The sequence below is a fragment of the Phoca vitulina genome, unplaced genomic scaffold (genome assembly GCF_004348235.1).
Source record: "Phoca vitulina isolate PV1807 unplaced genomic scaffold, GSC_HSeal_1.0 scaffold13, whole genome shotgun sequence".
In the NCBI taxonomy this organism is placed as follows: domain Eukaryota; kingdom Metazoa; phylum Chordata; class Mammalia; order Carnivora; family Phocidae; genus Phoca; species Phoca vitulina.
Genome location: NW_022589716.1, coordinates 41,147,800 through 41,173,211, shown reverse-complemented (window position 1 = coordinate 41,173,211; position 25,412 = coordinate 41,147,800). Strand labels below are relative to the sequence as shown.

Genomic DNA, 25,412 nt, shown 5'->3' with positions numbered 1-25,412 from the left:
GCCAAACATAATGAAACCACTATATAACAATCTCTTCTGGGGTTTAAAATATATACATAATTTAAAAAAATGAGTGTGCAGACACTGCTGTTTGCCTACCCAACATCCATTCTCCACATCTATCTTACCACAACTTTATTCAGGGAGGTAATGTGCCCAGAAAAAACAACCATATTTGTCAGTCTTCCTTGCAGCAAAGGGTGGCCATGTGATACAGGAGTTAGAATCAATCTAAGAAAGCTCTTTAAAAGCGAGCTCACATGTGTTCTTAACTGTAACACAGAAGCAATACTGGAGATGGAGTAGTCATCTTGTGACCACAAGGTAGCAAGCATAAGGAAAAAAGCTAAGGGTATCTGAGTGAATGGTAAGAAGGAACTTGAGTCCCTGATGGCATAACAAAGCTTTTGTACCAACTCTGGACTGCCTGCCTCTAGGCTTCTTGCTGCATAAGCAAAATAAAGTCCTATTTGGCCAAGTCGCTGAAGATGTTACATAAAGCCCAATGCAATTTCTATCACATGTGATTCATGTATTGCCTTACAAATGTTCAGGGCTAAGGAGATCAAAACCTACCAACAGAATAAAAGCATGAAGGTCCCTAAGGCCCCCACCAAAATGTTTATTCTTCCTTATCATCAGTTACCAAATAACTCCAGGAGAGTTCAATTCCAGAAGGCTGCAGAGATATAGCCCCGAAGATCACATGACAAGTTCCCCTAGGCCAAAGAATCAGACTGGGTTTTTCAGCCTTGTTTTTTTGAAGACAGGAAGAGCAACACAATTCTCAGAAGAGTCAGGCTAAGAAAAGGCCAAGGGAGACACAAAAGCTTTCTTTGTGTAAACGACCATCTCTAAACAGTAAACTCACCCTTCTGGATGCTGCAAAACAGAAACCATCAATTCCACGGCCAGGGCTCCTGCAATCATGGCCAGTCCTGGGCGGCTCACAGTGCACTGCTGGTCCAAGGTCCGGTCTCTGGTTGACTAGAGAGAAACAATCATTGATGTGTGCTCAAAGTTCTAGTCCACTCAACCGTGCTGTTTGAAACACGAACCTCCTCCATGTTAAAGCTATGTAACATAACCAGATGCTCACTCACTGTGGGCAAAGAACATTCAGTCTCAAATAATACCACTTCTTGCAAATACCAAGAAAAACAAGATATACAACTTAGGTAACTAAATTGAGGTAATTTGCTAAAAGGAGTAACAGTTATGAACAAATTAAAGATTAGGGGCCTAGAGGCCCCATATATGGAGTTGCATCACGTGCTCTTTTAACTGACTCAAATCAACCCTAATGTGCTTGGTAGTTGAGGGACAGAGAGACAGAAACAAATAATCATTTGAATAGTGCAAATGATTCTGCCCTGCCATTCTAACTGAGCCATGCCTCAGAGTGCCTGTGATGTGGGACAATAATTTGCCTTTCCTGCAGTCCTCAGTTCCTGTGGGCCTCTCACAGTGTGGACATCGTGTCACACTGAGTGTGATCCCTGGGCTGAAATACAAGTATTTTTGTTACAACAAGGCTCCAAACACAAACCTTCATTAGTGCAACCAAAGAAATTCTAATCTTCCAACTTCAGGAAAATTAAGAGGTTGTTAGAGATAATTTTGACTCTGAATTTTTCACCTTATGAACATATACAACTTTACTGTAATTGACCCTTAATCCTACTTGTTGGTAATGATGAAATAATGGGACCAGCTGTATGTTATAAAAACACTGATGAAGGTTATCAAGTCACCCTTCTTCACATGGAGAATATTTATCTTTTTTTCTTTATACAGGGAGGACATAAAAGCCAGTCATCCAAAAGAGGTAGGAGTTATTAAGGAACAAGTTTTTAAAGAAGGGGAAAATGAAGGGAAGGGTACGGAAACACCTATGCTTTGTTTCACTGGAAATGATTATCTGTTCTTATAAAAGACCATTCCTACACACTGTGCCTTGCGTGGTGGCATTAACTCCATAGAATCTTACATTTGAACAGTGTACTGCTTGCTGTTCAGAGCACTTTCACATTTGACCCACCTTACACTATGAGTAGTCAGGTTAAAGTATTCTCCCCTCTCCTACTGGGGTTAGCAGATAAAATATGAGATACCCAGATGAATTTGAACTTCTGATAGACAACAAATATTATTTTGATATGAGCAGGTCTTGAATACTGCATGGGACAAATTCATACTAAAATATTATTTACCTGAAATTCAAAGTTAACTGGGAATCCTGTATTTTCACTTGCTAAATCTGACAATCTTATGGGACCCAGCCCCATTCTGCAGAAGTACAGGCAGCCTACGAGCGGTATTTGGAAATCACCCCACAAGGCAGTGTCCAAGCCTGGCTTGGAATCCGGGTCTTCAGACCCCTCAGTTGATGTTCTCTTCAGTGATACATGCACAGGAGACAGTGCTGAGTGCTTCCAGGGACCAGTCTATCCTGCAGTTTCCCTGATGAGCTTTCCACAAAAAATGGTTGGTCACTGCGTTTATGCCGCTGAACAAGGAACAGCCTGTGCACAGTTGATGATGCCAATCAAGGCTCGTGGTGAGATAATGTCACCCCCAAATTAGAGAATTCTTCTCTTTGTTAAAAGACAATATTTAAATAGTCACAAAAGAAAGAGTTGGGTCTCTCTGCCCCACTGGGCAAGACAGTTGTAGGAAATATTTGGAAGCACAAAGAAATCCACTTACATCTCCCGGGGCCACCACATCATTGCAGAAATAGCAGCCAAGTTTGTAGCCAGGGATGTTGGCAAAAAGTGATGAGCCCAGGAGGTCGGCAGGTGCCACAAGGTGACTAGAACACAAGTCCCCAGCTCCCTGCTGCTTAGGTTTCTTCAAGCCATGTCTCATGACAACAAACGTGTCAAATCCCAAGGCAGCATTGATGACCAGCTGTGGATTTCAAGGAATAAAAGTCTAGAGTTAAGAGACACTTACATTTTAAGCCATGGCTAATTTCATATTTGGTCAACTTTTTAAAATTTATTTTATAAGTATTTGCATATGAATGTAATTAAAGTCTAGAAGCAATGTTAGTAAAAGCTACACAATACTGAGGACTTATTAACTGCAAAACACTTGACCAGTGATTAACATTAATTATCTCATTTGGTTTCATTTAAAACTCCCAGAACACTTTCCCTATTTACAGATGAGGATAATGAAAGTTAGAGCAGTTACTTCTATAACTTGCGCAAGGTCACTTAGCTGGTAAGAGGTAAATGTATAAAACCAAGTCTTGAGAGTTCTCAGTCTCATTCTTTCCACCATTGTGCTATCATCTGACATGCCTACACATATATATTTTTTAAATTTTATTTATTTATTTGAGAGAGAGCAAAGCGAGAGAGAGAGAATACATGGGTTGGGGAGAGGGACAGAGAGATAGGGAGAAGCAGGCTCCCCGCTGAGCAGGGAGCTGGCTGCAAGGCTCGATCCCAGGACGCTGAGATCATGACCTAAGCCAAAGGCTTAACTGACAGAGCCACCAAGGCACCCCAACACACATTTTTTTTTTTTTTAATAATAGCTTCACTGAGATATAATTCACACACTATACAATTCAACCTTCACACAGATTTTTTAAGGACACTTTTTTTCTCACTTATACTAGAACTTCTCTTAGTTGTAATTTAACTTATTCTCCTAAATTTCTGGTTATATAGAAAGTTGGAAAATAAATGGTTCACCGGAAAAAAAAACAAAAATCACAATCTCATGGCTCAAACACTTACTACTAATAGTTTTGGGTATTTCTTCCTGTTGTTTTCTCCCTTTCTTTCTCTTTTCTTCCCCCCTCTTTCTCCCTTCTTCTTGCCTCCTCCCCACCCTCTTGCCAAACAATATAAATGTTTATATGTTTACAGATATGAACAATTCATATTAAATATATATAATATCGTATCTTGTTTATTTAACATAATGTGATATTTTCCATGTTATTAAAGTTTTTGAGAACATAATTGTGCACAGCGGTATTTGGAATCACCCCACAAGGCATAGTATTCCATCATATTTATGTACTATGATTTATTTAACCACTCAGTACTATCGGCCCTTGAAGTTGTCATTGACCAAACAATAGGGAATGAGACAGTCTTTGTCCTTTTGGAGCTTACGTTTTAATGTAAGTAAAATATCCCTTCTAGAGGACCTCAAAGGGTTGCTGTGAAAATTAAATAGAAGATACCTATTATACTAGATGGTGGTGTGTGAGGCAAAGACAGCGCCTGCCAGTGGCAGCCTTTTGGGATGTCACTAGGTCACCCACAGCGTATCTCTCTTCTGGAGAGAAGGCAGATCTCCCTCCAGGGTGATGGCACGTCAAGTTCCAACCAGACACAAGAGCGCCAGGATCCACACACTTTACCTTTCTTTTGCTCGCGGCAATGACGGCAGGGAGCCACCGGCTCTCCCTGGTGTCCATCAACAGGAAAACGACATCATGGCTTTCGATGAGCTGCTCCAGTTGCTCCACATCCCTGCGGGCTTGCTCCAGGGTGACGCTGGAAAAGTTCACCGGGTGTCCAGGCATTGGGATGCTCATGTTGAACCCTCTGGCATTCTGGGGAAACACCAGATATACAGAAGTCTGAAGCAAATGTATAGGGGATATCTTAGAGCCCATGTCTCCCCATAGCTACAAGCATGCATGTGTGGTCGCTTGTAACCAGAAATTTCTCTGTGCATGATTTTGCTGCTTGTCCCTTTTGCTAACTGTGCCCTGCACCTTCTTCACCTCTACATCCTAGATTATCTTGTCCTGTCATCCCAGGGTCCCTGAGCCTGGATAAAGCAGCAAGCAGAGACATATGGATCCTCGTTCCAAAGAAGGAGGTAAGTACTTCCCATCTGAGGCAAGGAGGACACTGGAGAAAACCGTACCTTTGGTTTTTCCTATAATCTGAGGCCAGGAACCTCTATCAAAGTGCCCTGTGCTCAAGTCCCCTTTGTCCAGTTGTTTCTCCCTACTAGTTCCCAAATAGCAACCCCATTTCCTTAGTCTATAACATCTCCAAATAGGATATTATAACAAAAAACATTTAATAAACTTACGTAAGATTAGAATGACTGATAGTCTTGTCTTAATCTTAGAGGTATACTCACTTTAAAAAAAGCCCTTTAAACCAAAAAACTCTACTTGCTAACTTACAACCAGAAAACCTACTTAAAAGTGTGTAGATAGATACTCATTTGGAGGGGACAGGTGGGGGATGAGCTATAACAGAGTGTGGTACTCAAATGAAGCTTCATTCCTTGTGCAAAGAAGTTGTCGGGTGGCCCGGATTCTCTTCAAATGTGGGGACTCAGGAGTTTTCATAGGGGCTTTAGAACAGCTCTGTAATTTACCACTGGTCCCCTGAAGGCCCCACTGTGTCTTTGCAGATTAACTATGAGTCACATATGGGTGTCAACGAAGCCAGGGACATTAACTGTCCACAGAAAAGACAGTGTTCTAGAATCACAAACCACACCCTTAATCCCCTGCATAGTGCTGGCACAGGGAGGAGTTTGAAAACATTAGCTTTTTCATTCATTTGCCAAAACCTGTCACCTACCGGAAAAACAGCTGGGGGCAGGGGCGGTGGAAACCAGAATAAGTAGGTCCTTTTACAAAGGAAAAATCTATTTTTGTGAATTGCAGCTATTTTCTCCTTATCTTAAACTTTAAACCTAATCTCCGGGATTCAAGGAAGGGACAATAGTAGCAGAAGCAATGATATTTAAAAGAATGGAAAAAAGTTGCAGGCAAAGCAGGAAAAGACACCAGACAGAAAGGACTTCAGAAAGAGGGTTCAAAACAAGTCCACTTTAACAATGAGAACACTACAGAGACAGCTATCTGGACCTCATTAATTAATTCACTCATTAAGTATTATGCATCTACCATGTATCAAATATTGTAAACAATAAAAAAAAACTGCAGTAATGTTAATACCTTACTGTCTTATTACAATTAGCAAAATATTTTAAACAGCGGTAGCTTGATCCAAAAAAGGTATTATTTAGGTATATTAATGACATCAAGATTAAAGCATAATTACTCAACACCAATTCTGACCTTTTCAATAATACAGATCCATACCTACTTCACTGACCTAAATGATTCTCTGCTTGCTAAAATTTCAGCCAGTAAGCCTACTTAGGACTGGCTCTCAGCCCACCATTTAGATTCACATGCCTAAGGCTGGAATTCAGCAAGTTTCAACACAGTAGTTTTCAACCTTGGCTGCACATTAGAACCACCTAGGGAGGTTTTAAAATTCCTAATGCCTAGGCTTTTCCCCAGACTATTTAAATGGGAATTTCTGAGAGTGGGCCCTACCATCAATATTTTCTAAAACACTCCAGATGATTCAAATGTGTAGCCAGGGTGAAGGACAGTTTACAGAAAGTGTAATACACAGATTTCAAATGTACAGTTGGGTGTTTCAACAAACTGCAGATTAACCACTGCATACACCTATCAAGACATAGGACATTTCCATCACCCCAGAACATGCCTGTGTGCCCCTTCCCAGTCAATCCTCACTACTCCCCACCCCCAATGGGACAATGACTGTTGCAACCACTTTTTAAAACCCTAGATTAGTTTTGTCTATTCTAGAACCTCATATAAATGGTATCCCACAGTTTATACCTGTTGGTGTTTGGCTTCTTTTGCCCAGCATAATGCTTTTGAAGTCCATCCATATTGTTAAGTATCAAGAGTGTGTTCCTTTTTGCTGTATGAAAAAGCTCGATTTGTTTATTCAACGTGTCATTGACAGCTATTTGGGTTATTTCTAAACTTTGGCTATTATGAATAAAGCTGTTATGGACAATCTTCTGTAAGTGTTTTAGAGTATATACATTTTCATTTTCTTTAGGTAAACATCTACGAATGGGTTTAGTTTCATGAAAACCTGCTGGACTGATTTACAAAGTGGTTGTTTTAGCAGCAGACCAAGAGCTCTGGTTGCTCCCCAGCCTGACAACATTTAGCCCTGTCAGTCTTTTTAATTTGAGCCACTTTAGTGGGTATGTAGTGATATACCTTCATGGTTTTTAATTCCCATTTCCCTGAGACCATGGATGTTGAGCATTTTCATGTGTGCACTGGCCATTTATAGATCTTCCCTATGAAATAAATGTCTGCACAAGTCTCTGGCCCCTTAAAAAAATAAAAGCCTTGCCTGTCCTTTTATTATTGAGTGGTAGGGGTTGTTTATGGATTCTCGATAATAGCTATTTGCCAAATAGACATACTGTGAGTGTTTTCTGGGTTTTGGCCAGGCTTTTCATTCTCTTAATGGCACTGATTGGGAAGCAGAAGTTTTAGGTTTTGATGAAGTCCAAGTTATCCATTTTTTCACTTATGGTCAGTATTTCCTGGGCCCTAGGAAACCTCTGCCTATCACAAGACTACTCTGCTGCTTTCTCCTGGAATCTCTGTAGTTCAGCTTTTATGCTTAGTTCTGACCTTACTGGAGTGTCACCTAAGGGCTCAGGGTGTTCAGTGAGGATGCTCCATTCTGGATAGATGGGATTCTAATGTCTCCTGGCCTTGGGGGGCTCTCGAATCTCCATTCTGCTCACAGCAGACAGCGGTGTTTTTTTGCCCAGGCTTACAGAGTCATGCCCTGAGCTCATGCAGCTTGATCTGGTCAAAGACTCAAGATCCTGCCCAGACTACTTCTCTGCTCAGCTCCTGCATGTCTGATACACTCTCCGGTGCGTTCCAGCTCCCTTAGCTGCTCTGAACTTGGATGTTAGTTTCCTCAGCTCATCAAGCCCAAGAACATCTCCTTGGGCTCCTCATGGGCTCTGGCATGGGCCAGAAGTGCCTCCATGCAATGGGCTGGGACATTCTTTCTTTCCTTTCTGTCTAGGACCACAGTCTTTCCATTGTTCATTGATGGAGAGAGTCATTTTATGTATTTTACCCAGTTGCGTAATTGTTTATGGTAGGAGAGCTGGTCCAATACCAATTACTCATCAGGGTTGAAAACAGATGTCCAGAGTTGGGTTTTAAAATCTCTGGTGTGGTTTCACAATCCTACATTTTATTGCCTTGTCTTAAAAAAGAAACGGTTACTTCAAATAGTTATTTGACTTATTAATGGTTTTTTTTCCTATTCAATTAATTTAACCCCAGGAGTAGACAGGGTATTTGCAGCAGAAAAGTTCTTTCCACGTTCTTGTTCCCTTAGACGTGTCTGCAGCCTGGTATGAGGAAGGTGATGAGCAAGTATCTGCTGAAGGAAACAGCGACACCAAACCGAACATACAAAGAAAGCGCCATAAGCCTGGGTAACCCGTAGGTGAAATTATGATGGATTACACCAGGACTTTAATGGATTCTGCACATTATCCATTATTCTTTATAAGGCGGGAAGGATGAAACTATAAGAGACCTGGCTCCTGGCCTCAAGGACTGAATAACCCAGTAGGGAAAGCAGAGTAGCACAATGTAAACGCCAAGGAGGACGCTTGACCCTGGAGGGCTGATGGTTTCAAGGAAAGGTGAACTTGATCTCAAAGGCCCAACGTAAGTCAGCCCTACCTTTGGCCCTAGCTTCTGCCCTAGGCCCTTCTCTGTCTTCCTGACCTCCATGCTTCAGGCTCCCTGTTTTCCTTCAGTTCCACAGAAGTGCTGTGCTGCCTCCTGCTTCAGGTGTTTGCACAGACACCTCTGCCACCCTTCATCTAGCTGACCCCCACTCACCCTAGGACTTAGCCTCCTCAAGCGAGTCTAGCTCAGGCCAGGCTGCGTGGTAAATGTCCTCACAGCAACTGAGCTCCTACTTCATGCACTCACTACAATTACAACTGTTTATGGAATGAGTTATTGACCATGTCCCCACTCTGCACTACAGAAGCTCCATGCAGGGGAGAGGGAACTTTGTCTGTTTTGCTCCCCAGTCCCTAGCACACAGAGGCCTTAAATATTTAATGAATAAGGAAAGAATAACTGAACAAATAAATAGGGAGGACTGCACTGGATCACAGACCATTTGGACAAGGAAAAATTTCAGGCAACTAGTTAGTAGCAGAGGTCAGCTTCAAAGCCAGGTCTGTCTGGGCCCTGAGGGGAGTTCATAACACTTTCCAGTGATAGACTGGATTATTCTTCCCAACTCTACACTGCCTCTCACTAATAGAATTAAATGTCCTCACCCTTTGCCACATGACTTTGCAGGACCTCCACTAGGAAGGCAGAGTAGACTGTCCAACGCCACTTACTTTGGGCTTGGCCCTGTGATTGGCTTTAGCATGGGGATGGAGAATGCTGCACTGTGTCACTGGTGAGCTGAGACTTTTAGAGGTATAATAAGTTTTCACCAATCCTTTCACACTTCCACCTTCTACCATAAGAAGAGTATGACCTAGATGACTGTTGCTCCCTGAACCCAGATCTTAAAACAATGACACACAGCACAGATTGGAACCTGACTTAAAGCCTGGAGTCTAGCCTAGCCCAGCAGCTAAGCTACAGCCAATCTGCAGACCTGTGAGTGTGAGATAAATGCTTATAATAATAAGACACTGAGATGTGAGGATTGTGTGACATGCAATAATGTAGCAGAAACCTAACTAATATGACAGGGTTGTAACATTCTTATTTCTTTTGGCCTCCAGCATCTAGCTGGGGACACAGTGGGTACTCAATCAATAGTGTTGAATTAGACCCAATAGATGATGTTCCCCTGGATCACTGGTGAAATGGACAAAACCAACACCATTGCTTCTTTTAAAGCAAGAACTAAAATGAATGAATCTAATACTGAGTGATTAAACAGAAAAACCTTGAGAACGGGGGCTTTTTTTTTTTTTTTTAGCTAGCGCTGAGAGCCTCTTGTGGCACTTTAAGTGTTAGCAGATGCTTTGGAGACATCTAACCTAACTTCTGTCAGATAAACTGATTACGCATGCAAGATGCACATTTTCTTTTGTGGATGACCTAAAAAAAAAAAAAAAACCTGGCAAGATTTTGAATCAAATGAGCTGAATGACTTGTCTCTTATTATCTGGTGTTTTTAAAGTAAACAATGCAACTCAGAAATAAGCAGCAGCTCAAGTAAAAAGCTGAATATTTAGCCAGATCTTCCTTCTGCGCAGACTACATTCAATTTAATTTCATAAACCTGTACTAAGTAACTATCAAGTATTCTGGTGATGAAGGAGAAAGAATATCCTATACCTGAGCTATCAAGAATACCTTTGGAATAAGGCAGTATATAAAAATATGCATGCTCCCAAATTCCTCAACTTAGACTCAGATAATGCTTTGCAACTTACAAAAACATTTTTTCATAAATTCTTCGTTTTATTTTCACAATAATAGATGAGAGTTTTGCTTTGTTTTTCAATGCCCATCTCTGCAAATCGGAAACAGAGGCTTGGCCATATCATGAAGTCCCGGGTAGTAAGTGACAAACATCCAACTCTCTTTTACCAATACGACAGGGCCTCATTCCCCAAGAGTAATTGCGGGAAGCTATAGGAGACAAGGTCTGACATCCCCAAACAGCATCAACGTACCACTCCGGGGAATATTTTCTGAAGCCGGTCTGCTGCAGCCAGGGCCTTGGGCTTACCACCTGCGAGGCAATCTTCAAATTCATAGAGAGGCTGCCTCACAGGATTGGAGTAGGAGATATTGGCATTGTCCACAAATGTGATGTGTCTGACGCCCCAACCCTGCATGGAAACAGGAGATCATGGTGTGTTTCTGATGAACATGTCACAGAGTGTCTCTCTTAAAATCCCTAAAAGAGGTTTTGCTTTGGATCAGCTTGGGAACCTCAAATACAGGAAACTTCAGGAAATGAATTGTGCAAATTCAGTTTCTGATCAACAGAGGGTCAACTTCCTTTAAAAGACAAAATAATTATATAGCCGGTGCCTGGTTTTCTGCAGTAATGAGACTAAGAAATGTCAGAGTGGGTCTGACTAATAACTCATTATTTTTGACAGTGGCACCAGAGAAAGATTTGGAGGTGAGTCCCATAAGAATTGTCTATGTTGCTGTCTTAGAAGGATTAGCAATAAGCCCCTAAATGTCCTTGCTTTCCCTTAATGAAAATTAAGTATAAATAATAGCTCACATTAAAACTCACTTAAAGCCTGAATTAACTCCTCAGAAAAATGACTTATGAGTTATTCCCCATTGTATAACGTCATAGAAGATTTTGTACTACTTCTTCAAGACGTAAAGGCCTTATTAATATTCGGTAATGCAGGAGACAATTCTATATTCTCAGAAATAGTTTGCATGATTTCATATACTTCAATTATAACTCCTATAAAGTCTTATAGAACCACACAATTTTAAAGTGAGATGGAATCTCTAACATCCTTACTCCAATTATTTTGTTCTATAGAGACAGCAAGAGTAGCCTGGAAATCACTTAAGGTCATAGATCTGGTTAATGGTGGGGAAGGAAGTAGATCCACAGAGTTGCAACCAAATGAAGATTCCTATTTTTTGGAGGGTGAGGTGCAGTGTGTATTTTAGCATATCATAAAAAAGCATAGTGATCTAAGAGAAGCCCTGCCATGATTGGCTACAAAGCTGATTCTGCTCTCTTATTTCAATATCTTTCCATTAGGGACTCAGAAACTCAATTAGACTGATGGTTCCAAGGGGACAGTCAACAAGAACCCAAGATTCACGTTCAGGGTTGAGAAGGACAGGCCAGAATCCATCCTTTCAAAAGCATAGTTTAGGTTATCTGTTTTGAAAGCCCACTGGTAAACTTTGGTCTACTCACCTAGTTTTGTAAGTGACTTTTACCAGCAAAGCAATCTACCATGGAGGCAGAATAAAGGTATGAAAAATCTAAAAGTCACTTGTGCTTGGTTTGGGGACATTTATTTCTGAAGTATTTTTACATTCCTTAAAGCAATGCTGAGTGGACAGCAAGGAAGGCAGTCTGGGAAGATGCTGGGCAGTGGGAAGAAACCCAGGTAAATTATAAACAGGCCATAGGTTAGCCACATGCAGGGGGCATTCGATCTCAACTTTTGGCTTCCTGGAATGCTACACAGTTTAAATGGCTAATCTGCCAAGATTAAAGAAGACTGTAACACTCGATGCTGGTGAGGATGTGGTGATGAAAAGCTATTGTACGGGTTGAGAATGTAAACTGATGTAACTTTTCTGGAAAGCAATTTGGCAATATGTTTCTACAATCTTTCAAATGTTCATATCTTTTGGCCTAATTGCAGCAATCTATCCTCAGTAAATACTTCCAGCAATCTATCCTAGGAAGTAATCTGAAATATTAACAAAAATGTTCCACAACATAATTTACAGTTGTAAAATATTGGAAACAATATTTTAACAAATATTGTTTTATTTAATAAATAATAAATAAATAAATAAATATTTAATAAAAAGAATAATGCCTACCGTTAGGGGAATGTCTCAGAACAGTGTATCAGTAGGGGAATGTCTCAGAACAGTATATTTCATCATATAAAAAGGCAGATTCTATAGTCATTAAAAACACTTAATAGGCATAATTTTTAATTACATGAGAAAGTGTTTACAATGTTAATAGATAAAAGCGTGGGACATTATCATAAATAAGATTTTTAAATATATATTTAACAAACATTAAAGGAAATAAGTGAAAAAGTGGTAGGAAAATGGATATCTTCTTTTCCTGCTTTATAACTCTGACACTTAACAAATTTTCTACAGGTTTCCACTGCCTTTATAATTTTTAAAAATGTTAAGAAAACCTAAGCACCTAATTCTGGAAGCCAGATAAAGAACAATAAAATAGATTCCACAAAAGAGGAAGATATTAATGAAGATAAAAGTAGATAGTAATGAATCTAAAAGCAAAGCAAAACAAAACCAAAAACTATAGAACTAATAAATAAATCAAGGCCTTAGTCCTCCAAAAAGACTGATAAAATAGACAAACCTCTCTGGCAAGTCTGAATAAGAGAAAAAAAGAGAAAACATAAACATGCAACCTTAGGAATGAGGAAATATTTTTTAAAAAGACAGAGAGTTTTAAAGATGCTAAGAGAATACCATATGTATTTTGTGCCAATTAATTTTAAATTTAGATGAATAAGAGAAATAAAATTCACAAAAGAAATGAAATTAAAGACTTACTCTCACTAATAAAAGAAATGCAAATTAAAAAGCTCTGTTTTGTACATGTTTCTAAAAGTACAGACTAGTAAAATGTTTTTGGAAGGTAATTTAGCTTGAAAAAAAACCGCATATAAACATATTGTACATAGTATATATTGTACATATAAGTGCATGCGTGTGTGTGTGTGTGTGTGTGTATTTGCATATATATACACATACACACACACATAGTACATTCTCTCTAAAATAATAATTCCACTTTTAGGCCTTTTTTCCTAAAGAAATAACCCTATACATATGTAAAGATATAAAAATGTTCATTTCAACAGCATCTCAAAAAAATATGCTGAAGTTGAAAAAAATTGAGGACACAGTCATACAACAAAATACTACGTATAATTATATGGAACACACAGAGAACAACAATCACTTTTCTATTAAGACTAAAAGCCTGTTACAGACAGTATACTATGATCCTATTTTTGTAAACAAATGACAGCAGAGATGACAAATGTCCCTCTCTATGTTCGCATCTGCCTATGAAAACTTCAAGGAATATGATATTGTGTACTAATCTAGGAAGTCTTCTTAATTTTGGGAAATGGGACTTGAGATGGGGGTGGAGAAAGACCTTCTATTTCTACTTTATAATAGAAGTATGAGTTCCTTTTATAGTTAAAAAGATAACTGAGAAAAGAAAAAAGGAAGGGAGAGAGGGAGGGAAGTAGACAGGGAGGGAGGGAAGGGGAATGTGGGAGGTGGAAGGCAATCTGGTACAGCAAAATAAGAAAAGAAGCCACAGCTTCAGAGGTACATTTGGCCTCCACCAACTTACCATCAATGTCCTAGCTACATTACAACCCAAGGTGCCAGCTCCAAGCAGCAGACACTTGACAGACACAACCTTGTCTAAGTCCAAAGTGGGGACCAATCTCCAACACATCAATTTGAGATTTAAATCCACTGATGACTCAGCTAACCTAGAAAATGACAGAATTATTTATTCATTCAGTCACTCATTTATGCCCCCATCTTATCCTAAAAAGACGAAAGCATCCGAACAAGAAAATGAGGAACAAATCCTGAGCAAAATGGGATCAAAGGGAAAATAAGATGGAGCTTTAGGGCAATAGGGACGAGAAATGGCACACAATTTGTGCCAGTGTAGACCACTGCAACTGCTAGTGATAGGCCACGAATGATACTGAGCCCCTAGCAGCCAAGGTGAAAATGCAAACATGACCACTTATAGGAGTCACTGTATCTATAAATAAAAAGACACCAGCTACTTAAGAGGAAAGTTTTCCCTAATACTGAAAACCAAGAAATATTTTCCACGTCCCCTCAAAAAAGGGTGCACTTATATCATCCCTTAAATACAATGTTGGTTTCCATGAAATATTTCTTACAATGTCCTTCAATATAGGCTAATAGGAAAAATTAAAGGGCCATGAATAAAGGACTAAAAGTTAGTAGGTATCTGTACTAACTAGGTTTGAGAGTCTCAGCTCAAAGCAAGAACAAAATTTATAATGTCTAGAAGAGTAGATGAACTGTGTGCCCTTCCGAATCTCCATCGGTGGTATTAGTTCTCACAACCACACTTAAGTCAAGAGTCAGGCAGTGACGAGTGGAGGAACACTCAACAACGTGAACAGCACCCCCTGCGCTGAGCTGAGCAATGCAGTTGGCCTGACAGAACGTGCTGTGTGTCCTGGTGATAAATGGCCCCAGTGGAGAAAACAGCTTCCAAAATATACCTTTTAGGGTCCATACATTCACTGAGGTTCACCATCCTCGGTCCCATGCCGCCTTTCTGGTTTTTTTCCCATCCAACTGCTTTGGGACAATCTTAAGGCAAATAAAATAGTGAGTTGAACGAAGGAGGGAAGAATAAAAACAAGTAAGTAGCAAGATGGACCACACATTAATAAGCTTTCAGTTCACTTCTTTCTCACAGAGGCTCCAGGGCCTGAGTTTGCACATACTTGCTAAGTTGCTCGCCATCTTCCTCAACTACCCGCACCCTTGCTGAGAGACCACCGGACCTGAGCATGGTTTTCCTGGAGAGGGGCTTCTGAAATAGCCCTTGACTCTGGCCTGAGTTGCCTCCACTTCCCCAGTTCCTGGCAGTTGCTCAAAATATGACAATCCTCTCTGGGATACAGGTATACAGGTAGAATCCTGTGGAGGGCTCTCTCTCCAAGGAACCCCAGCTAGTGTGACCGCACTCTTCTGCTGAAGTTCCCACCAGGCTTTGAACCTCTGCGTTCAGTTCCTCCTTCCTGTTCTTCATCCTTACCATGTCCCTCTGCTCAGCCTCTCAACACTGTCACTGCGCACCTAGCCTGTCCCTCTGTTAAGCTGCCCTCTCCTTTAAGTTTATCCTTATCCATTCAGACCTTCCCCTTCCCCGACTTCTCTTTTCTCCACTAACCTCTTTTAACCTCTGCTACGGGTGCCTCTGAACTTCCAATTCCAGTTCTGTGTGATGCTCTGAGAGGGTAAGTGTCCCGTGGTTGCTCTATTCTACTATTATGAAATCCTCTTAAGTGTCTCACTTGCTTTCTAGAATACTCCTGCTACTTTCTCACCTTAATGGTAATCTGACTTCCTTGGTGGAAACCTGCTAATGGGGGCCTCTCTTACACTCCTCACATCTTAGGACATCTGCCACTCTCCCATTCTCACCAAATACCTGAAATTCACAATAAAGCCTCAACTCCTTATCAGGGAGTTCACTTGGCCACAACCTATGCTGCTAGCATCCCCTCCAATGTCTGCCTTAAGTAACAGTCTCCGAAGGAACAGAAACTCCCTGACTTAAAAATGTATAGGACTACTGGGAAGAACTGTATGTTTCTAATTTGTATGTTGGTGTTCTTTGGCCATTCTCCTACTTTTAGATTGCTGTCAGCACTTCTATTTTTCTTTCCTTGGGAACTTTTTAGCTTTTGACCTCTGTTTTTCAAATAGTATTGCACAATATAATTATAGGACCTAGAAGGTGTAGATTTTCTTAACGCGATCTTTCCTTTCTGGGATAGGATGACCAATGGAAAACCTTGGGGTCAGTTATCCTCGAAAGCTATGGCTGGAGACATCATTCACAGCAAGGAGCCAGAAAACAAATGTCCCTTCCCATTTTAACTCAGGCACTCTGACGTGGTCCTTTTTTTTTTTTTTTTAATGTAACAAAAAGTTAAAAATGATATAAAAGATGAGTTCTTATAGGGGTTAAGAGTTCAAAATTCTTTTTTTCTGGGAAAAGGAGTTCAGACATGTTACTAAATTCATATTTTGTTTGTTTTCCTTAAGTATTCTTACATTAAATAAAAAAAATACTTCTCAAATATATAGGCAAAAACTTGAAAGAACTTCAGAACCACAGTCTAGTACTGTAACTAACAACTCTGACCTAAGCTTTCTCCTGTTACAGATAAGAAGTCATAGAACAAAAACAAAATTTCATTTCCAACGAAAACATCTCTGTACTCAAAACGTTACAGCCAATTCTAAGAAAATTAGATATACTTTAAGCTTATTAACAATGAAAAAATGTAATTTATCGATAGTATTTAATCTATCCTATCTGCTTCTGTATAAACTACATCCATAAGACGTGCCCCAAATTAATAGAAAAATATTTTTTTAGGAGAAAATTAGGTCTTGTTTTCCCACAGCTGAACAAGCAGGAGGAGAACATCAAGGACAGGAATTAAAATGAAGAATGTCCCACTCACAGCAGTCTGCTGCCTCCCTCGGCTGGATGCCAGAACACTTTTTGTATCAGCAATGGACAGTGGGCTCTTTGCACCACGAGGAACAAAAGATGATTAAAATTATACTTCTTATGCCATTGTCATTGCAATTATGGGTTGTCTTCAAAATAATAAAAAATACTACCGTATCAATAGCCTTCATTTCATACTATGATATAGAATAACTCTTTACAAAGTTTTATTTAAAGTTTTATTTAGAGCTAAGAGGGAAAACATTAATTTACATGAAAAAAAGAAAATCTGCCTTTCCTAAACTAAATAATCTACACTCACTATCAAGCATAAAGAAGATGTATTGAAGGCATTTATTGGGTGATAGGAAGGATCTTTTCCAAAAGGGAAATGTGCAATGTTTCCAGACTTTGCCAGCTTCACCAAGCATCAGCGAGATTGTTGGGGCTGTGAAGGAAGAATCATACAATGACTTTATCATAAAGATGGAAACAAAAGTGCCTCCTCTGTAGAAGCTGGCAGGATTAAGTGAGTGAGGAAGTGTGGAAGGCACCGGGTGGCCTGCCAGGCACAGACCAGGCACATATCACTTGCTAGTTAACTCACCCATTCCCCTAGAACTATCTACAATTGTGGCTTAGCATGCAGGTATGGCACCTCAGTTAACAGCACATGGAAGCTATTTTAGAATGTGCCAGAAGAGGGTGCTAAATCAAATGCATGGATCTAAAGACAGCAGAGAAGCAGTGGATTTCTTAGGGCTCTCAACTTAACCTATAGCCTTCTTTGCCTAACCAAGCCAAATCCTCTGTTAATCTCTCCAAGAAATCTATTTAAGACATTAATCAGTGCTGCGGCAAAGAATCACTGATAAAATGCCCTCAGAGCCAATCCTGAAACCTTCTCACTTCACTCTAGAAATGACATCTCAGAAGAGATGCTAACACTGCTTTCCCTAACACACACACACACACACACACACACACACACACACACACACACACACTGAGGCATAGGACCCCCAGAAGAAAGAAAGCAATGTGCCTTGGAACAATGCAGATGTGGTGAAGAGCAAATTAAACAATGTGTAAAGGTATCCTGGAAAGCATGTAAGTCATAGATATCTGAGGGATCATTTTGGAGTGCAGGGCTTTGTGTAAGATAGGAAATTAACATAAATTAGCATTTATTAAATGCCCATAATATACCAGACATTGTACGCTGTCTTTTACCCAGGACACACATTCATCCTAAGGGAGACTCCATGAGGCAGGTTTTATTATCTTTATTTTACATGAATCTGAGTATGTATTCTATCTTTGTAATATGTATATAAATACATATATGTATGTTCACACACACACACATCTATAAAATACCTGTGAGCCCAAGTTTCCTAACTTATGAAATGGAGATAACAGCTGATGTCTACCCCACAGGATCTAGTGAAGAATATTAAATGTGGAAGGAGAAATGGCACTTTTGCTGACTGATTTACTATATGGAGAGAAAGATCACACATAACCTTATATAACAAATAAATATGTTAAGTGTATTAATATTTTGTTCTTCCTATAAGAAAGGTCAGGAATAAAGATTTTATGTGAAACAAAAACTGCAGGGGGTGGGGGGAAGAAATCTCAAGACTGGGGAAAAAAAAAAAGGCCTGGAGGAAATTTCCTGAGGACAATCTTTGCCTTTGTTCCTTTCTGAATAGCAGAGTGTGCCCTCTGTTCAAGGGAGGTGTTCCCATGGGCAAAGAGTTAGGAGCTGTACTTTTCTCTACCTTCTGCTGCCATTGTGAAGGGATGAAAGGAAAGTTAAACTTGCTTCAGTTTCTGATAAATGATAATTATATGCATTCTCAAAGACCGGCAAATTACCTGGGCTAAATGCCATTTCTGGAAGCTTCACTTCGAAGATGATGCTGTGGGCAATGTCTCTCACCCCCTGCATGGTGCGGTCCCGGAAGCAGAGGACTTCAACAGACTGGAAACTGCTACTCCTGATGTCAGGCCCCAGGTTTGAATTAATTCATTTTTTTTTTTTTTTAAGGAAGGAAAAGAAAGAGCTCACATAAGAGCTTCAGCAAAACCAGTTGGAGAGTATTCAATTCATTGTTAATTATGCCCTCCCTGACACTCTTGGGGCACGGCCTTAACCTCTGAGAGATTTTGAACACGTCCACGTATGCTTTCCTTTGTCCAAATGCTTAGAGACTGAACAATGAATTGGCTGTGATTTCTAAGTGAAGTTTATGTAACAATGACATTACAAATAAATAATTCTGACAAATGCATCTTAAATACAGGGGGAAAAAGCTTACAAGACATTAAAAAGAACCTCTAAGACATACATGGGTTCTCCTGATCCCCCTTCTCCCCTCTGAACTCACATTCTATGAAACAGCACCTCAGTCAGGAGTAGTTAGCAAGCCTGTGTGTACTCTCCAGTCACACTACCTGGATAAGCAAGTATAACCATTCTCCCTCCGGGGACAATCTATAATTAAGCTACCTTCATTTTTTTAAAGCATTTTTATGTAAGTAAAACAGATATAAAGACAAGTACACAAATCCCAAATATAAAGGAGCTTATCTCATGCCTTCTCGCAGTCACTGGCCACCCCTTTCAAGAGTAACTACTACTCTAATGTCTAAGTCCATTACTGGGTTTTTCCTGTTCTGATCTTTACACGGAAGGAATCAGAGAGGGCATATTCTCTTAAGGGCCAGCTTATTTTCACTCAACATCATGGCATCCGTGTTGACACGTGCATCAGCAGTTCACTCAGATTTACTACGACATCACATTCCATCACAATGAATATGCCACAATTTATTAACCATTTCACTGTTGAAGGACATCTGGGTTATTCCCAGTGTTTGATTATAAAGAATAATGCTGCTATAAACATCCCTGCGTATGTGTTTTGCTTATATCTGAGTGCACATTTCTATGCATTATCTACCTGAGAAAGAAACTGTTGAGCCATAGATAGTTTTAACTTTGGCGGATGCTGCCAGTTTTTGAGCAGTTTGAGGGTTCCAACTGATTCACATCTTTGACAACACTTGGTACTGTCATCTTTTTCAAGTCATTTGGTAAGCATCTAGTAGTATCTCAGCATGGTACCTCATTACCTCTATTACTGAGTAGAATCTCATTATATTTCATGTCCATGATGACTAATGATGTTGAGCATCTTTTTAAATGTATATTGACCTCTTAGATAACCTGTTTTCATTATTTTAGGGCGAGGAGAAAAGGAAGATGGTAGCAGTAGGAAAATCCTATCTGAGGGTGACCCAGACAGCTGGAGGGAGGGGCTGGAGAATTTCTGGCTTGGGACCTCTGGCTGCTCACCCTGCCCTACTCTGAAATGTCTTTAGTGCAGTATGGTCAGAGTCTGCCGCTCCATAACACACCTGCTTAGGGGCTTACCATTGACGGAAATTGGATCGTGACTGATGAATTGATTTATCATCTGGTTTCTATGCCAGAAATGAAAAAACACATATGGGAAAAAAGAGACACAGATAGAGGCAGACACAATGTCAAAAATAGATCGACAGAGACAGACAGACAGACACAGACACACATATGTAAATACCATCGGTGGGCTGCTAGGACCAAAAGATTCCTCAAAGGCCATCCAGGATGCTGGGCTAAGTTACAGGGATCATATACACCAATTGTTATCTGTGAAGAAAAAAGACTTTCTGAGTGAGTCAAGTATCATGTCAGGTTCACAGTACTGACACTGCTAAGACTTTCTCTTCCTTTTTATGCTATTCTGCAAAAGCATTAACAATTAGACACTTGATGAAGGGCTAGAGAGAAGAGAAGAAAGCAAAAGGATCTCACGCCAGACCACAGGACTTCTGGATGGAGGGGCTATCAAATTCTTCTCTGCACCCCCACCATACCTTGCAGTAGGCCTGGCACAGTAGGAACTAGATACATTTAGAAGGAAGAAAGATTGCAAGGAAAATATCGGGGAGGGAAGACAGTCAACTGTCAGGGCTCACACAGAGAACATCCTCTCATATAGAGACACAATCTGTGAAAATTGCTAGCATTTATGTAACGAGAAAATCAAAGAAGGGCCACTACCTGTAAGTCTACAGTCAGATCAAATTAAAAAGTCAGATGATCTTGATATTGCTAATATGTATTTCCTTCCACTCTGGCCCCCTCCAACTCCCTCAACACTGACTATCTAGAAAACTATTCAACTTCAAATACCATTTCTTCAGTGAAGACTCCCTTTGGTGGGAATAGTCACTCTGTCTGCTGTGATTCCATAGCAATTTGTACATTATACATAACATTTTTTACTTTTTCTTCTTCCTTTCAAAAGACAATGAGCATGCAGCACCCAGATCTTCTAAATACCATTCTCTAATAAAAGGAATCAGGGCTCCTTGAACACATGGCTAATTCTAGGGCTGAGGCAGGGAAAATACAAGATGAGCCTGCAGCAATAAGTCCTCAACAAACAAAGGCATGGAGCCATGCCAAGGGGACACCAAAACCAAGTGAAACAGCATTCAATGGCCAAGGCTAGAACAATTTGAGCAATGCAAATAAATAACGCAGGATTGGATTAAAACCCAAAGTATAAAATAAATACCTGTGAGTCCATACTGATATAAATAAATAATGGGATAAATAAAAATATGAAGATGAAGAGACAAGTCTTCTTTACAGAAGATTTCCAAACAGTATCTACAGATACTGCCCCTTCCGGGAGTAGAGCTTAATCCTTCTCCTCCTTGAGAGGGGGCTGGACTTAGTGACCCACTCCCAAAGAAAAAACAGTAACTTCACAATGGAGAAATCTGGCAAAGGCTACCATAACCACATGATCAAGTTAACATCACCAGGGATGCCATGTGAGTATCAGGCACCCCCAATATGATGCGATGACCAGGGCACCTCACCTTTAGTGTCATTCCTTCCAAAAACCCATAACCCCAGTCTAATCCTAAGAAAACATCAGACAAACCCAAATTAAGGAGAATTCTACCAAAATAACTGTCTAGTACTCTTCAAAACTGTCAAGGTCAAATAAAACAAGGGAAGTCTGAGGAATTGCTACAGACCAGGGGAGACTAAGGAGACATGACAACAAAATGCAATGTAGTCTCCTGGAATGGCTCCTGGAACAGACGGAAGACGTTGTGGGAAAAACTGGTGAAAAGCTGAATAAAGTCTAGAGTTTAGGTAATAGTAATCCACCAATGCTGGTTTCTCAGGTACCATGGTATTGTAAGGGCATAACATTAGAGAAAACCGAAACTGGGTGAGAGTGTATGGGAACCCTCTCTGCACTGTATTTTAAATTTTCCTATAAATCTAAAATTATTCCAAAATAAAAAGTTTATTTAAAAAAAGAGAAGACAATGAGCATCTAGAGAGCAGGGATTATCTTTTTCATTTCCCCATGATCAGTTCATATATACATACCAGACACTTAGTGAATGCATGTTGAATAATGATAAGATGGATGGATGAAGGGATGGATGGATGATGGATGAGTGGGTGGATGGGAGGGAAGGAAGAAAGGAGGAAGGGTGAATGGGTTGGTGGGTGAAAGGAGGGAGAGAAGGAGGGAGGGAGGAAAGATGGCTGGGAGAGAACCATAAATCAACCCACAGGTTTCCTTTATAGGTGTAGTTGTGGGTTAAATAAAAACATGGTAGAATTTTGGTTACTCTAGATCCAGTTAGTTCTATAAGAATGGGGCCAGGCCAAACAATTCCATTTATTTTACTACAATGCTCAGTATAATGTTAGATACAAAGCAGAAGCTTAACCCATACTCAGAGAAAGGAAAGAAAGGAAACAAAAGATAGAAAGGAAGGCAGGAGAAAGGCAGGAAGGAAGGCAGGAAGGAAGGCAGGCAGGAGAAAGGCAGGCAGGCAGGCAGGAAGAAAAGGCCTATAAGACCACTATCCAGAGAAAACCAATATTAACACTTTGGTATATAACCTCCCATAACTTGATCTTTGCATAAATATATTTTTATCACAACTTTTATACAATTATATAATTTTAGTACAATTTTTATTACTAATCGAAAATGAGATGCTATAAATACTGTTTTATATCTCTTATTCTATCATGAACTCTCTTCCATGCCAATAAATGTCTTTCTACAACCACTGTCAGTAGTGGCTGAATGGCATTCCATTGTACTGGTGCACCATAACTTTTTTCTATTTCCTATTGAAGGACAATTAATTAGCCTTCATCTGTGCTCCATACAAACCTCTGAAAATGAATTTTACTCTAGTCTTATCAGATAATTATTGCATTATTCCAAGGATATTCTTTTTTTGCTACCTTCTCTATGTGAAATTTTCCTAACACCAATGCTTTTTTGTCTAGATGCATTTCATGTCTTTGATGCAAACAGACAGATTCATATTTAATTCAATACAGATTCAAACATATAACCATCCTTTCAGGAAACACACAATATCTTTATTTGAGATTTCCTTTCCCATGGGAGATGAAACACCAGCATCCAAGAAGCTTTTAAAAATAGAGTTTGCAGAGACTATTCTGAGTACTGCCCCTTGCTACATGAGTGGCCTAGGGCAAATTAGTCAAATCCTTTAGGCCTCAGCTTTTTTTGGGGGGGGGGCAGATAGGGGCAGGGGGAGAGAGAGAGAGGATCTTAAGCAGGCTCCATGCCCAGCGCAGAGCCTGACGTAGGGCTCAATCTTATGACCCTGAGATCATGAACTGAGCTGAAATCAAGAGTAGGATGCTTAACCGACTGAGCCACCCAGGTGCCTCTAGGCCTCGGCATTTTTTTTTTTTTTTTTTAAGATTTACTTGAGAGAGAGTGAGCGCAGGGGGGGGGGGGGTGAAGAGAGAGAGGGGGAGAGAGAATCTCAAGCCGACTCCCTGCTGAGCTCAGAGTCTGACACGGGGGCTCAATCTCATGATCCTGAGATCATGACCTGAGCCAAAATCAAGAGTCAAACACTTAACTGATTGAGCCACCCAGGCACCCCAGGCCTCAGCTTTTTAAACCTGAATCTCTGTGCACCTGCTTCACAGAGATACAGTGAGGATTACAGGATATGGTACTGACACGAAAAGCCCTGCACATGTGTAATGCTGCTAATATTACTCGTGCCTCCAAATCTCCAGTGGTGAGCCTAGCCATCTGTATCTGTATAAAGTGCCTAAGTGATTCTGGTGCAGTTGGGCAGTCCACACACTTACTCTGAGAACCATTAGAGAAGGTGATCTTATAGACAAAAGAAAAAAGTCTATGGGGCCATTTTTCATTACCTTGGAAGTCTGGACTAGCTGTATGTCTTTCCATTCTCTGTAAAATGCGGTCCATGCACCAGGAGCATCGCCTGGGAATCTGTCAGAAATGCAGAATCTCAGGCTCCCTGTCTCCAGCTCTGCTGGATCCGAATCTGCATTTTAACAAGGACCCAGGTGATCTGCATGCTCACTGCAGTTTGAGCAGCACTGCTCTGCTCTTCAACCCTCTCTGATCTTGGTCTTCATATTTGAATGTGTGTGACAATCACTTGGGGAGCTTTCAAAAATCCTGCTGCCTGGGTCCCACCTCCTAAGGTTCTGATTTTGCCAGTCTGGGGTGTGGCTTGAGCATTAGTTTGTAAAAGCTCCCCAGGTGATTCTAAAGTACAGCGAGTACAAAGACCTCTTGAGAGTCTGCGGCGATTTCTCGAAATATGGTCCACCACACACAAACTGCATCGGAACTGTCCAGGCTGCTCTTTGAACTTGCATGACCTGTGCCCCATCCCAGACTTCCCGAGGTACCAATACCCACGTGCTCTGTGACCTCCTCATGTGATTCTTACGTACACTATTCTTTTCAGCACTAGCCACCATAGGTCTAGGAGTGCTTAAAATGGGGTTTGTTGCATCCTATATTTTTCCTATGGTAACTGTGATTATTTGTTGAAGCATGGTATTTTCTTGATTCAAAGGCACCACAGATTATAAAATGTACTTTCAAACCGGATAGAAAAAATGGGGGAAAACCACTACATTAAATATACACAACTGCAAGCAATTCCTGACTTTGAAAAATTAAAATGTGAAGCAAAATGCATTTTAGAATGGAGGAACTACAGGATGCATTTCATATCTGTTTCTTTGCTGGCCTCTCTCTGTGAGGGCTCGAGCAATGTCTATCATGCTCCTCTTTCCATCCCTGGTACCTGGCATAGTACGGAATGCTCAGCAAATTGTGCTGAATAAATGACAGAACTGGCCATTTCTCCAGGCCCCACTATATGGAAAGCCCTGCCTCTTATACCCCATCTTTGGGCAGGGATCCTGGGGGGCCCCTGGAGGGAGGGAGGTGATGGCTGACCAAGAGAGATCTGAAGCCCACATATAAAGCCACGGTGCAGCATCTTGGCTGGCTCCTTTTCCTCCCCTTTCCTTTCTCAACAGTACAGGGTCCCCCTTCAGTGACATTTTAACACTGGGAATCTCCTGGGGAGGATGTGACAGTTTAATCTCAAAGGACTTGCTCTGAGAAGCGAGAG

At 40.5% G+C, this 25,412-nt stretch overlaps 1 protein-coding gene across 10 annotated transcripts in view; it reads right to left on the bottom strand.

The window, feature by feature from the left end:
• ATG7 (autophagy related 7) overlaps nucleotides 1-25,412 on the bottom strand; it is a 233,960-nt gene that overhangs the window by 170,522 nt on the left and 38,026 nt on the right. For all 10 annotated transcript variants that reach the window (XR_004300397.1, XM_032411938.1, XM_032411940.1 and 7 more), the window contains exons 8-15: nucleotides 20,468-20,556; nucleotides 18,738-18,859; nucleotides 14,881-14,971; nucleotides 13,956-14,100; nucleotides 10,546-10,704; nucleotides 4,391-4,585; nucleotides 2,710-2,913; nucleotides 872-987 (exon numbers count right to left, since the gene is read on the bottom strand). Coding sequence is in view for 9 of the 10 variants with exons in the window: in XM_032411938.1 (XP_032267829.1) it covers nucleotides 872-987; nucleotides 2,710-2,913; nucleotides 4,391-4,585; nucleotides 10,546-10,704; nucleotides 13,956-14,100; nucleotides 14,881-14,971; nucleotides 18,738-18,859; nucleotides 20,468-20,556 (1,121 nt within the window). In the remaining variant the exon portion in view is untranslated. The remainder of the gene's footprint in view (nucleotides 1-871; nucleotides 988-2,709; nucleotides 2,914-4,390; nucleotides 4,586-10,545; nucleotides 10,705-13,955; nucleotides 14,101-14,880; nucleotides 14,972-18,737; nucleotides 18,860-20,467; nucleotides 20,557-25,412) is intronic.